At 35.0% G+C, this 14,996-nt stretch overlaps 1 protein-coding gene across 4 annotated transcripts in view; it reads left to right on the top strand.

The window, feature by feature from the left end:
- LOC101743862 (cell adhesion molecule Dscam2) overlaps positions 1–14,996 on the top strand; it is a 220,631-nt gene that overhangs the window by 165,410 nt on the left and 40,225 nt on the right. For all 4 annotated transcript variants that reach the window (XM_062673973.1, XM_038017526.2, XM_038017525.2 and 1 more), the window contains exons 11-13: positions 5,795–5,939; positions 6,558–6,820; positions 14,137–14,298. In XM_062673973.1, the coding sequence (XP_062529957.1) occupies positions 5,795–5,939; positions 6,558–6,820; positions 14,137–14,298 (570 nt within the window). The remainder of the gene's footprint in view (positions 1–5,794; positions 5,940–6,557; positions 6,821–14,136; positions 14,299–14,996) is intronic.

The following is a 14,996-nucleotide window of genomic DNA, read 5'->3' as shown; positions in this document are numbered from 1 at the left end:
TAAGGCACATATTGATCGCACATAATATGCACACATGATACACAGTCTGGTCATAATGATCTGTCCCTCTTTAAATGAGGTTAAGAAAGGGTTTGGGACGATAGCAACGGTATAATAACAGGCCTGACATTCCTGGTACCAACAGTAAACAAAACACCCTAACATCAGCAAAAAGTGAGCGCTTTGTTGGCTAACACAGGTAGGTACCACCACCCTGCCTGTTTCTGCGGTGAAGCATTAATGCGTTTCGCTTTGAAGGTTTGAATAAACGTCGTACTACAAAACTGAGACTTGGAACTAGTCTCTCAAGGTCAGGGCATTTACGTTGTCTATAGGATCCAGTAAACACTAAACACCAGGTGTGCAATGATCTCATTCACTCATCTAAGCAATGTACAAAAGTACAAAGAAATGGATTGGGTATGATGGAATCAGGTAGATAGTTTCTGAATGAGTATAAGTAACGTCACTCCAAACACATGAAAGACAGCATTACATCCGACCTTATGCTTTTGAATCCGAAAGTTATCCAAATGCACGCAGAGCCGCAATATCTTTAAAAAAAAAAGAAAATTAATATTTTTTAATCGAGACATACTAACACAAAATTAATTTTAATAATGTAATAAATTTAAAATACATAGGTATGCTTATTTGAAATCCCCGCTCGACAATCACCTAGTGGAGGCTACAATTTATTGTGGACTTTTAATTAAGGGATGGACCATTACTACCTTTGTGCGATCCGGATACATCGAGACCCGGGTTTGCTCGTAAAATAGCGCGTTCCAATTTGTATTTTTATGGGTAACGGCATCGCGTACGGGCAGCCTTATTAATTAGGGTGACATATATATACGTGACACAGATAAACTATACTGACGAAGCGTGCTGCGGATAATATGTTTTTTTTTAAGGGATTTTATGACCTTGTAACTAAGACCTTTAAGTCATTTCTGTATTTTAATTTATATTCATATTTTTATGAAAAATGATATTATGGATTGAAATGAAGGAATTAATTTGAGACATTAATCAACTGGGATGAAATTAAATGAAATGAGATGAGATGATATGGGATGAAATATAATCTCAGTAAAATGGTGGTCATTTACTAAGATTTTTTCAGTGGACTTTTTGGAGGATCCCGAGAAGTTACGTCCAGCGGCTTCGTTTCTTTTTCCCACATTTGTGCACTTTCACAGATATTAAACAGTTAATAAACCACCGTTATTACACATTTAAACCTGAAGAAACACTAAATAGACAAAATAAAACAAATCACACAACTTCACTCCTCGCGTTCCCGCCAAAAAGTCCTAATAATATGCACTTTTAGGTTGTTGAACTACTTTGCATTTTGATTTAATAAATTTTGATAAACTGTATATGTACACAGATAAACTAGAGTTGTTTGGGATTCATCTAAAATTTTTTCAATATATCTTTAAAATACATTGAAATCTAATGGAAATGTATTCAAATAAAATTTTCCTTCCGATATCATCTAATTACGCAATTTCTTTATTGTTTTTTTTATTAATTTCACTAGTTTACGTGCTACTTAATCTTCATCACTTCATTTACCGTGTACAGTTACCTATACGAGCTCCATTCCCAACATAAACAAAAAATCTCGCGCCCTCAATCTTCTAGTAGACTATAAATTGAATATTTATTCGTTGAACGGACTCGGTGCGTTCGCAAGCCATCAATATCATCATTTGTTCTGGACTTGTCAGAAAAGTTCTAGAATAAGTACTATTTGAGGAATATCCGAAATACGATGCTTCAGCTATCTCTGCTAATATGAGTTACATAATATGCGTGGACACGGAGAAACGATACAGTGCATAAAATAAATTTAAAAAGGAAGTCTTGCTATTTTAGAAATATGAGGCTATTTTAGCATACACGATTCCCTTTTCCCGCAATAATAGAACCTCATTTCATTAAAAGTTATGTTAAAATTATAACTTTATAATAATCTAGCCAAGCAAAAGTAGCATTGGTAATGAAAGATTCTGACTTTTGCTGCGATGCAAAAATAAATCTTTAAGAAATATACATATATAAGCACATTGTGAAATTTATAGGAACTAGTGGTCCCGCAGTAGTCGAAATTCAACTATAATTAATTGTAATTGTAAACTTGTACACTATTATGATTCTATTTTCAAAGACTATTATACTTCTATAATCACAAATTTCGCCAAGACTACACTATAGAAAAATATTAATAGACACAAACAATATTTAATCTATTCTCAATTTGACCACAGACGTCAAGAACAAAAGTTTGACAATAAATAAGTAGTATGCATGCGTGTGTGCGTCAAATACATGGTATGTAGTGTGTGTAATGTTTTCTTTATTGATTTAATGTATTTTTTATGCATTATTTTAAAAAAATATTAGCATTGTGCACTTCTTCTCTATATTCTCTATAAGTGTGGAAAATTTCATACTCCTCCGTCCTCGCAATTTTCGTAAAAAGGGATACAAAGTTTTTGCTTCACGTATTAATATATAGATTCGCTTCTGCAAAGCTTAAATTCTATATATGTACGTTGTTACCGAGGTCTTTAGACATTACAACGTCAATAACGTCATCCATTTTGAGATATGACGTCGAATACTCATTGGCACTGTGGAAGTGACACCTTTTAAACCAGAACATAGGATTGCTTTGCATCAGAAATTGACACAATAGTTATACCCACCAGTGCGGGCTTACAATACGCACTACCCCAAATGCAAAAGACCATAATTTTACTAAATAATTTAAATCTATTCCATGATATTTTTTATTTTACGCACTTTCTCCATCCCATGTAAGCAATGCAAAATCGTGAAAAGCTTACTGCGTGTGTTGCTACGCTTCTTGTAGCATAGATAATTAAATTAAAAAAATATCATCGCTGCAAAATAAAAATAAAAATCCTATTCTATGCTTGATGTAAAATGATGCAGTAAACAATGTATTTTTAATTTTACACGCTATGTAATGTAACTAAGCTACTATCTTTTGTTTTATTTCAAGAAACAATTCCGTCAAAACTGTACCATTGATAAATTCCGCTAACGTGTATTAAATAATGCCTAAGCTATTATCATCTCAAATAAAGGTCAAACAATAATCTCACGGTTCCATTTTCGCGATGGTGTAACAAGAGCCATTTGGGAAATCTCTTTAGCTAATTAAATTCGTTAAAGTCAACTTGGTGAATTACTTCGGAACAAAAAATTGAATTTGGAAACTTTTTCGTTATTAAATAAGTGGAAATAAGTTTTATCCAAATTATGACTTTGCGTAATTTACAGTCAAATGAAAATATAATATTTTTACAGAATTAATGATATCAAAACTCTGATCTCGATTTGAGGCATTCAGAAATGCTCATGTAGGGTTGTCATTTATACGGATTTTATTTTTAAAATTAAGTTATATTATAAACTTAGTTGTCGTTCTAATATTTGCATATAGGACAGTTTAAATATCTAGAAAAGCGTGAAAATAAGAAAAGAGAAAACAGTAGGCAGCGGCTTAGTTCTACCCTGGCATTGCTGACGTCCATGGGCGAATGTAACCACGCACCATCAGGTGGGTCGTATGCTCGTCTGCCTACAAGTATAATAACAAAAATAACATATAAGACAGTTAAAATATCTGGGAAATTAAATATGTATTATTATTTAAATTTGCTAAAAAAAATAGGACACCCTTTATTTTAAGTGTCATAACGTAAGCATCACGCAGGGCAAGTTTGTTTGTCATATTTTATTAGCGTCACGAAATCGAACCCCAAATTTTATTACGTATCGCTTATCCTACTTTTCAAGCCGGAACTTAACTGTTTTACAACAGGAATAGACAGAATAAGTGTTATTTACTCAGTATTTAAACAGTACCAATAATCTTCCGATGAACATATGAAAGTAAATATTTTTAACTTTAAATAATAACTGGGAACAAATCACGCTCGGTCATCCGACTCCAAACCAGGATACCCCGTATTTTATTGGTACCAGAGACTGACATACATACTTATATAAATATATGCATATATAGATGTTTAAATATATACATATATAAATAATAAACACCCAGAGAAAGAGAAAACGAACTTGTACATTACACAAATGTTTGCCAAATACGAGAATAGTCAGTCAGACCCTCGGCGTAACATTCAGACCCACTAACTACTGCAAAACCGAGTCGTCGTTTTGTTTATTTGTTGTTATAAGTATATCCGTACTGTTAAGCTTCAAGGAAGGTTTTTTACATCACGCCATCAACGGAAGGGCTATACGAATACATCTGGCGTGTTAGGCATTTTAGCAAATGGTCGCATTTCGTGCGAATATTAACGAAGCTTGACCGGCGGGTACCACTGTTAAAATATAAGACTTCGGCACTCGGGGACTGCCGCGGTAAAGTTATTGCATAGCATTTTTTATCAACTTATGCAATTATAATTAGACAATCATAATTTAATATTAAAACAATAATAATAAAATAGACCACGCTATATTTATAAACATTTAAAAAAGAAAAACTTTAACTGTCCCCTTCACACTCAAAACCTAGACCGCACGAGAGAAAGATGGGCAGACTTTTCACGATGCGCATGGAGTGCGACGTCACGCCGCGCGCTCAGTCACAAACACTACATACGCGCAACGTGTGAATGTGTTGAACGCAAGCTACATGTTAAGCGAAGTGGGAGGTGTTAGGTTTTATTTTTGTTACGGAATTTCTTGATTCGGTCGCCGCGCTCAAAGCCCGCGATAAAAGCTATGCAATAGCTTAAAAAGATTGTTTCCTTCTGTACTTTACATCATTTTAATGTTCTACATTATTGGCATATCGTAGTGGAATTTAATTTGCTTCAGTTGATAGGGTGACATGATTTGTGGTACAACACTTATGCGAACCACAGACCGCAGTCTGACACGATGTATGCCGTCTATTGTACAAACGTATAGCGCATGAACACAGTTCACGGTTGATACTTAATTATTATAAGTGGTTGTTTAATCTTAAAGTTAATTATAGTATTTTCTTCGGTTCTAGCGAATTCTAGACATAATTTAAAAAACAATTTTTACAGTTTAATTTCGTGTTTTTTTTTTTTTATTGTTGTGGTGGTGTATTATATTATTATATCATAGTCGTCTGTGAATACGAAAACAGTAACTATTCGAGAGATCGGCTTACATTATTGACTGTCATCACTGACTGTCATAATAAGGATTGATTACTTTATTTATTTATTTATTGTTGCAATCTATGGTAATTTTATAATACTGATTTATATTAACCTATGGTCATGTACCAAAAAAAAAAAAAAAACTATGGTCACTTTTTTAAAAATGTCTGTCATGGTTCCTTCTTCCTTTTTCCGTCAGTATAACTGTCTAAGAACACTACTGGTCTCCTTTCATTGAAAACCTCAACATGGTAGCAGAGCGTGGTTCCGATACCGGGAATCGAACCCGAGCCTCCTTAAGTCAACGGACTTCTTCAATCACGGATTTCTTCAACCACGACTTTTTTAACCACGGACAATTCATGTAAAATTTACACTGGCGGACTTAATGCCCAAGGCATTCTCTATCAGTCAACGAAAGGTAGTGCAAGAAAATAGTGATAGGTGCAATCAAAATTTATACCTTTACTGTCAACTAAAATATTTACTTCATGTGAAAAGTGTATTTTTTTTATATAGAATCCAAACCGGAACTGGTATACTGGTTTTCGGAAAAGTGTATTTACTTTTATTTTATATAGAATCCAAACCGGAACTGGTGTACTGGTTTTCGGAGCAGACTCTTCAGCCTGGTCCGAGCGTGTCACTCAAGTGCGTGGCCATGGGACATCCGCCACCACAGTTCACTTGGTTACTGGACGGCTTTCCGATACCAACCAATTCTAGGTTAGTATGAAGTGAGCTTTAATAAAAATATATTATAAGCATTTCCTTTTATTTTCTGATCCTGATAAATTAAAAAAAAGATAAAGGCTGATGATGATGATGATAAATTAACAATATTATGTAGTTTTCAAGTCATAAGTGACATTGAAAACTGTTGTAGTACCATAGTCACTACTCAAACAGTAATTTCAATTGTTTTTATTTATTTATAATTTAACGATATATCATATCGATTAATCGAATTGAATATTTTGACAAATGAAGCTTGATCGTGTTTCTCTATTAATCGATAAAATAGATATGAGAAAAAAACAACATCTACATGAAATATGTACAGAGTGTAAATACAGAGTGAAAATCATCCTAGAGACCCAAAAGCTGCAATCAGATATTTTTACGGCTTTTTATACATAAATTTTAAGGAACACAAGCATAAAACAATGTTCATTAATTAGTTAATATAGGAATATAGGCTAAGCATATGTACTTGTGCTTTCTATGTTATATTGTGACCAGCATTAGTTTCCTCCAAAATTTTTTCGAAGATGATACCTTAATACTTTTCATATAGTAGGTACCACTGCAACAAATAATTTGGAATCAATTATTTTCTCGCAGGTTCGTCGTAGGTCAACACGTTACGCTTCAAGACGATGTTGTCAGCCATCTTAACATCAGCCGCGTAACAGAGCAAGATGGCGGCGAGTATGCGTGTGTTGCGTCAAATACCGCGGGAAAAACTTCTCATGCAGCCAGAGTGAACGTCTACGGACTACCTTACATACGTGAGATGCCTAAAGTGACAGCTGTCGCTGGAACAGACTTACATATGAAATGCCCTGTCGCTGGATATCCCATAGAGTCCATAGGCTGGGAGAGAGGTAAATATGTTTCTTTATTAAGGTAATCTATAGTTGTTGTCATACAACTTGGCGTCGCTCGGTGGAGCAGGAGCTAGGTGTCTTGTCCATGACGTGGGAGGTGCTAGAACAGACTTCCCAAGACCGATGTAAATGGAAGGATTTGATTCGAGCCCTACACCCCAACAGAGGGTAATAGGAAAGAATGATGATGATGATGATGATGATGACAACATAACAGACAAGTTCAGGGATTCAGTTCTTAATCAAAACCAGATTAGATAGACCCCAAAACAAGCAGACATAATTAGTACTTGGAAAAACTATGCAAGAACTATTTACAAATTTAAAAATTAATTTACAAACTTTCCTTTATATTCCTCTAAAATGAATTATATGCCACTTACATTCTACATACTAGATACTTAATATAGAACTTGATTAAAGCCAGTGGAAAAGTTTGCAAAAAAAATTAAGGAAACTGTCTAGAAAACCAAATATTATATAATATGGCATTAGAATCAAATCGTTCGCTTGTGACTGTTCTATTACTTGTACACTCATACTCTTAAAACTTATTTAATACCAAGTAAACATTTAAAAGAACGAACAGGAAGATAGCGTTACTTGTTTTAGAGATAGAAACATTAGGCAAATCTAAATAGACTTTTTCCAATCACACGTACCTAATGTTAAACCATTAATTGAACTATTATAGTAAACGTCGAAAGTGAAAACCGTAAAAATAAATGAAGTCGTTGTGATCAAGGCAAACAGTTCAAAGCTGGAATGTGATTATAAAAGAAATTGAAATAATTTCATTCGTGCACGTATTGCGACGCGTCTCGGAATCGAAATGCCACCACGTAATTAATCCCATCATTTTTCACATAATATGAGAAAATTGAATGAATGAATGAATGAAAATTCTTTATTGCACAAAAATATTGTACAAACGTGAACTTAACGCCATGCAGGCATTCTCTTCCAGTTAACCCTCGATGATGAAGTGAAAGATTCTAGAATTTCCACTTCTTAACATTAACATGGCGATAATTTAAAGAATTATAGTAGACATGAGTAAAATGAACACTAGGTTTTAATTACATTGCCAAAACAAATATATACATAGATACATACAAATTGTTTTCGATCTTGTTAAACATACCTCTATTTATTCGTAATTCGCTTTGAGACAACATGATTCACCAAGACATCGTAGTCATGAGTTAAATTTAATTGAAATGGCAGCTTTTTTAGCCTGAACGCGCTCATAAATAAGCATCGGTGTTACCACAATATTGTGATGATGCGTACTCCTACATCATGGGAGCTATTAATTTTTTTGCTTAAGTAAATGAACGAGCTCAGGGGCCAACTGCTTTTAAATAGTTTACGGCCACCCTCCTCGAGACATTTGACGAAATTACAACTAAATTGTATAACGACTTTCCCAAGGTCTTAAGGGTGGAAAAGTCATGACTGCTTCACGAACTAAAAATATGGTATAATTTAAACAAACAATAGGAAAATTCTATCGCTATTTTTATCAATCATTTACCACTAGTACGTGGTAAATCCATACTAATAAGCAACGTTTGTACTTACAAACATTGCTTATGAGTATGGATTTACTGGGGATAATGAATACTTATTTTTACTGGTGGTAGGATCTTTTGTGAGTCCGCACGGGTAGGTACCACCGCCCCGCCTATTTTTCCCGTGAAGCAGTAATGCGTTTCGGTTTGAAGGGTGGGGTAGCCGTTGTGACTATACTGAGACCTTAGAACTATATCTCAAAGTGTGTGGCGCATTTACGTTGTAGATGTCTATGGGCTCCAGTAACCACTTAACACCAGGTGGGCTGTGAGCTCGTCCACACATCTAAGCAATAATATATATATATATATATATCCCCAGCGCATAATTTAAAGGTGCTACAGTAAAGTGCGCTCGACATTAATCTGATAAGTGAGATGTCTTAACGAAATAAAACCTATCAATTTCGCGACGAAACGACCGAAGGCCGACTCCGAAAATAAGATAGGACGTACTCGATGAAACAAACGACACTTTAGTCAAACAATATCGAATTAGGACCCGAGGGAGTTCGCCGAGTTACTTCATCTTTCATGTAGCAACAGGTCCTTCGCTGAACTAGAGAGAGAGAGGTCACAAGAAATACATCGTTAACTTATTAAAAGAACGACTCTGTACGTAACACACACCTGTTTTAGTTAATGCGAAATTGGCGGTTTTAGTTTGTGTTTTTTGATAATTTCATACTAAGAACTTAGTGTGACTATCCTTATCTACACTAATAAATAAATCTACAGTGGTTTTTACGGATGTTCCGTTATAACTACTGAACCATGCATCCGATTGACTTGAAACTTGGTATCTACATAGAAAATGCATGTATGAGGCTGTGACCTCGTCCACCCATCTAAGCAATAAAAAATAAATAAATAAACTCACCAGCTTTTTTTGACCGTACGTGCCATTCAAAAGATACAGTGAAATACCTACGTGACAATTTTAATGAAAAACATTTAAAGCATCCCATTTTTAATATATACTTTATTCTTTCAACCAAAAATAACCATCGAACCATTCAGTATTACATTTTTTGTTACACATTACCAACCACATTTACGTGGCAAGCACACTTCGTGAATCACGTTTTTTATTTACTTGTTCCACTCCGACGGCGTTATGTAAAAATATAAACACCCCGATATTGCTACGTTGTTTATTTGGAATTGAGTGACTTAGCTTTAGTCTGTACTTTGGTTCCATTTCGTTCTTTCTCGCTCGCTCTCTGTTAGAAATATAATCTAAATAAAACCTTTCAGAACACACCAACGATATTCGACTTAGAATTGTTTTCGGTTTTCGTGAGACGTATATGTAATTAAAAGTATATTTACGCTTTTATATTCTTTAATTTCAGATATAATGTCAGGTAGTTCGTAAATCTTATCTTGTACCTTTAAACGAGCAATTCTTGTTTATTAATATAATAAATAAATAAATTAATTTTAATTTACTAACAATCACGCCACGTTAACTGGTCCCGTGATAAGTTCGTAAAGAACTTGTGTTACAGGTACCAGATAACGGATATAAATGTAAGATTTTTATTATACACATACATATATTTAATAGACATCCATAACCCTGGAAAAGACATTTATATTTATCATACAAATATCTTCCATTGGCGGGATTCGAACCCGCGACCCCCTTGTGTAGTGACCATGTCACTTACCACTACACCAGACGGCCGTTATATATGTTTATATATGTGTATAATCTGAATCTCGGAAACGGCGCTAACGATTTTCATAAAATTTTGTATACAGGGGATTTCGGGGGCGATAAATCGATCTAGCTACGATTTATTTTCAGAAAATGTTGTTTTATTCGTGTTTTCAATAATCAACTCTTCCCGACATCTATTGGCGAATAATAATACTATTTTTCTTAATCGAGGGCAACTAACCGCTTTAAAGAAACAACAAGATGGCGTTATCAAAAAAAAAAACCGAGCAAAGCTAGGTCATCGTCTAGTATATGGTAGTTAGCACAGTATGCAGATGACGAATACCATCTCCAGCCAAAACTGTACTTGTAAAGTCTCCGAAACGTTGAAAATAATATACCTAATCACAATAAGTAACATAACCGTAAAAGTATTGTGATATAAATTAAAAATAAAAGTTATTTGAATTAAGCTGTAGTAAATTTTTACTTCTCTATCTATGCGGATGATACATTGTTTTGTATTTTTTCAAATCCTGTCGTGCACGAGCTTTATTTATTACCAGAGGCTAAAAATATCTGAAAACACTAATATTAAGCGTGTTCTTCCTACAATTTCCTTCTTAACTTATACTTAGCTTAGGTATACGTAATTAGTATATTGCCACTACAAAAAACAAAATCATGTTAAGTGTTTATAATGTAATTATAATTAATTTATTTAATTTATATTTATATTATAATGCCTCAAAATTACCTAAAACAAAGAACGAAATAAAGAAAATATACCTTCAAATAATTCGTAAAAGACCTCGTAAGCAGAACTTTAATAATGAGTTGTTGAACAGATGATTGTCTTTTTTATTATCTTTGTAGACATGTGAGCATACGACTCACCAGATGATAAGTAGTCAGCGTCGCTCATGAACATATAAAGTACCAGGGACAAAGCCAAACCGATGCCGACTGTTAAAGTACACAACGTACTTTTTTTCTTTATTTAACGTATAAAAGGTAACCAAGATACATGTCTATAGATATCGGCATATTTCGTGAAAATATGTTTGCGTTTCATCTCGGCTCGGTAATATCGAAGCCGGAGAGAAGATTGCGCCTCACAATCTAATACACGTTCACCACATCCAATTAAAGACGAATCTCGGTTATTCATCGCTCTCCTCCTCTTTGCTCCATACTTGATGTTAGTTGAAGTCGTCGTGGCCTAAAGGATAAGACGTCCGGTGCATTTGTATGAAGCGATGCACCGGTGTTCGAATCCCGCAGGCGGGTACCAATTTTTGTAATGAAATATGTACTCGACAAATGTTCACGATTGACTTCCACGGTGAAGGAATAACATCGTGTAATAAAAATCAAACCCGCAAAATTATAATTTGCGTAATCACTGGTGGTAGGACCTCTTGGGAGTCCGCACGGGTAGGTACCACCACCCCGCCTATTTCCGCCGTGAAGCAGTAATGCGTTTCGGTTCGAAGGGTGGGGTAGCCGTTGTAACTATACTGAGACCTTAGAACTTATATCTCGAGGTGGGTGGCGCATTTACGTTGTAGATGTCTATGGGCTCCAGTAACCACTTAACATCAGGTGGGCTGTGAGCTCGTCCATACATCTAAGCAATAAAAAAAAAAAAAAAGTATCAAAAGTAAAATTTTGTTTATGATATCATACTGAAGTTTTATCTGGGCGTTCGTGCGATCACGTATTTCCAGATGAACCTAATTCATTTTCCAGTATTCCAATTAGTTACGTAAAAATATTTTTATCAAACAAACTAAACCACAGTTTATTAAAAGCTATCTCAAAGTATTTTCAAAACTAAATCCGTCACTAGCTCCAAACAAGGAAGGCCTAAAAGATTTCCCTTAAATCGAAAAAGGAATATTCTTCGAGTAGATTTAATCATGAAAATTGATAAATCATAGACCGTTCTCACTCCGAATAATTTGGTGTGAGAGAATTAAAGGTATTCGAACACTCCCCCGCAATTTCTCTCTTCATTCCCCCGACCCTTTTCAAATGACTGCCTTATCTTTTTACAGTGTTCCCTCATTAAGCTGACCTCAGGTTTCTGATATCTTTGTCGATAGCTTTTATGAAAAAGGTAAAAAAGAAGTGTTTTTTTTATTATTTCATGAATAAAATATCGGATTGGGGTTTCCTATAAAATAAGGGCTAATTATGTTCCAAGGAATTTGATATATGTGTACACTTTTGCAACATTGAGTGCGCCACATGGGCTTCGAAAAAAAAATTGAGTTATAACGCTATTAATTCATATTGACAACACATTAATTGGAATTGTGTGTGCACGTCAAAGGGTAAGGTAGTTTAATATTAAAAATATAACATACTTACCGTAAATATTCTTAAAAAAAACGGCTTTTGTTGTCCGGATCTTTATTTGGTTGATTATTTCCTCATCGTCTCTTTCTTCATGTTCTAAATGCTATGATAATTTAGTAAATTTTCTTTTCGAAGACAATTTTGTTTTTTTAAAGGATTATATCAAAGTCAATTTTAAATGAGCTAATTTTAAAAATACTACTATATTAATGTTTAAAATAAGGTAGAGGACAGTATTAAATGTTACATGTGGTAGAAAAAACTGACGTTGCTTTTGGAACAAGATTAAAAAGACATTGACCTAATTTAGATATTTTATTTAAAAATAAAGGTAAATGAACAAGAATGATAGAAAGTAGTAAGACGCGTTGTACTTACACAGTTATTTTCACATCATTTCGGATCCTCCCGATCCACTAACGGTGCTTTTAGGTACCTCAAGCACCGGTCATCGTTCTCGTCGAACCCGTCGCTTGCGACGAAGGGCTCGACGATTAAATTAACCCTCAGGCACAGCCCACTGAGTTTCTCGCCGGATCTTCTCAGTGGGTCGCGTTTCCGATCCGGTGGTAGATTTTGCGAAGCACGGCTCTTACTAGGGTTCGTGTTAGCAACGTCGTCAGGTTTGAGCCCCGTGAGCTCACCTACTAGTTAAGGTTACGCTGATATAGCCTCACAAGGCTCTCGGCTTAGGTAGGATAAAAACACTATGAAAAAGTAATTTACTATGAAAAAAAAAGACTGCGACCGACAAAATCCTTCGAGCTAAACCCAATTAAAATTTAATCTTTTTGGTGACCCAGTTTAACTTGAATATTTAAATGTAAAATTTGGCGTTTCGGTCTCCGTACGGCGCGGCTCGTTCAAAGCAAACTTCGGCCTTTTCGGGAACTGTTTAAATTTTATTTGCACGGTTACTCGCGCACTCTTTACAGAGTTCCGCGTCGTTTGTCATACCAGTATAATTTAAGCCGTTAATTAAAAAAATATAGTGCACAACCTCATCCAGAGTTTAACCATTTCAAAAGAATCTATACTAATGTATAAATCTACAGTGGTTATTACGGATGTTCCGTTATAACTACTGAACCGGTTGACTTGAAACTTGGTATCCATGTAGAAAATACATGTACTTAATGGATAGGATTGGATTCCCTAATAATAATGACAATAAATAATAATTTTAATTTTAAAAGCCCAGCGAAGCGGGCGAGTACGGCTAGTTATTTATAAGTCTCTGTCACAAACTCTAACTATTCTACGCTAACTCTGTCAAATTTCGTAATAACTGACTTTGTGTTTAGTTTTTTTGCGAATAAATTTGCAATACAGTAAAAGCTCTTTATTCGCGTTTCCTTCATTCGCGTTTTCACTATTTGCATACTTTTTTTTATTGATTAATAATAAAAGATATTTATTAATAAAGATTGCTTTATTCGTGTATCTAATCGGTACATCGTTACATACACATTGATAAAAAGGATTCCATTATGTAGGTCCATCCAACTGAATATCGTTTGTAAACGGGCTTTTCCATATTCACGGTTTGTGTTTCGCGGCATATTTACGGAAGATATACCTCGCGAATGAAGAGATTTCACTGTGAATGCTTATAGAAATGTTCAGTAAAATACCCAAATCGAAATTAGTTAGAGGTAAAAAATATACCTTATCTCTAGCCAGAAAAATATCATAATGTTAATCAACAGATGGTCAAACTCTGCCATTAAACCGAAGACAGAAGGTATTTCCGAACGGGACCCTAATAGTAGAACAAACTCAAAGAGGAGAAGACGCTGGGACCTACACCTGTAAAGCCTCTAATAGACAACGCCACGCTGCTAGAAGGGATGTCGAAGTTCAAATATTAGGTGAGCTAGAATAAGTTTTTTTTTCTTGCTTAGTAGGGTGGACGAGGTCACGGCCCACCAGATGTTAAGTGGTTACCAGAGACCATAGACATCTACAAAGTAAATGCCGCCACCTACCTTGAGACATGAGTTCGAAGGTTTCCGTTTTTACAGTACAAAGGGTGCAGAAATAGCCAGGGTGGTGGTGCCTACCCGTGCGAACTTAAAAAACGTGCTACCACCAGTAATTACGCTAATTATACTTTTGCGGGTTTGATTTTTATTACACAGTGTTATTCCTTCACCGTGTAAGTCAATCGTGAACATTTGTTAAGTACGTATTTCATCAGAAATATTGGTACTTGCCTGCGGGATTCGAACACCGTTGCACCGCTACATACCAATGCACCGGACGTCTTATCCTTTGGCCACGATGAATTCAAATAGTATTAAGTTAATACCGTATCCCCATTTGCCCATAGTAGTAAGCAGTATCATTTCCTTATTTAACTGACCTACCTCCCAGTATAAGACCTCTTTTCCTCGATTTGTGAGCCCTCACGGATTTGGTATAGATGACCAATGTACATATCAGGGAGGTGGTGACCAATTTCCAACACGAGGACTGCAGAATAGCATACCTATTGAAGCGATGATATAAGTTTATTACAATAACGATATTCCTTGCATGTGAAAATGAGAATTAAATGAGGTCAAAT

Source organism: Bombyx mori, chromosome 19 (assembly GCF_030269925.1).
Source record: "Bombyx mori chromosome 19, ASM3026992v2".
Taxonomy (NCBI): Eukaryota; Metazoa; Arthropoda; class Insecta; order Lepidoptera; family Bombycidae; genus Bombyx; species Bombyx mori.
Note: the sequence above shows the minus strand (reverse complement) of the source record. Positions and strands in the feature narration are given on the sequence as shown.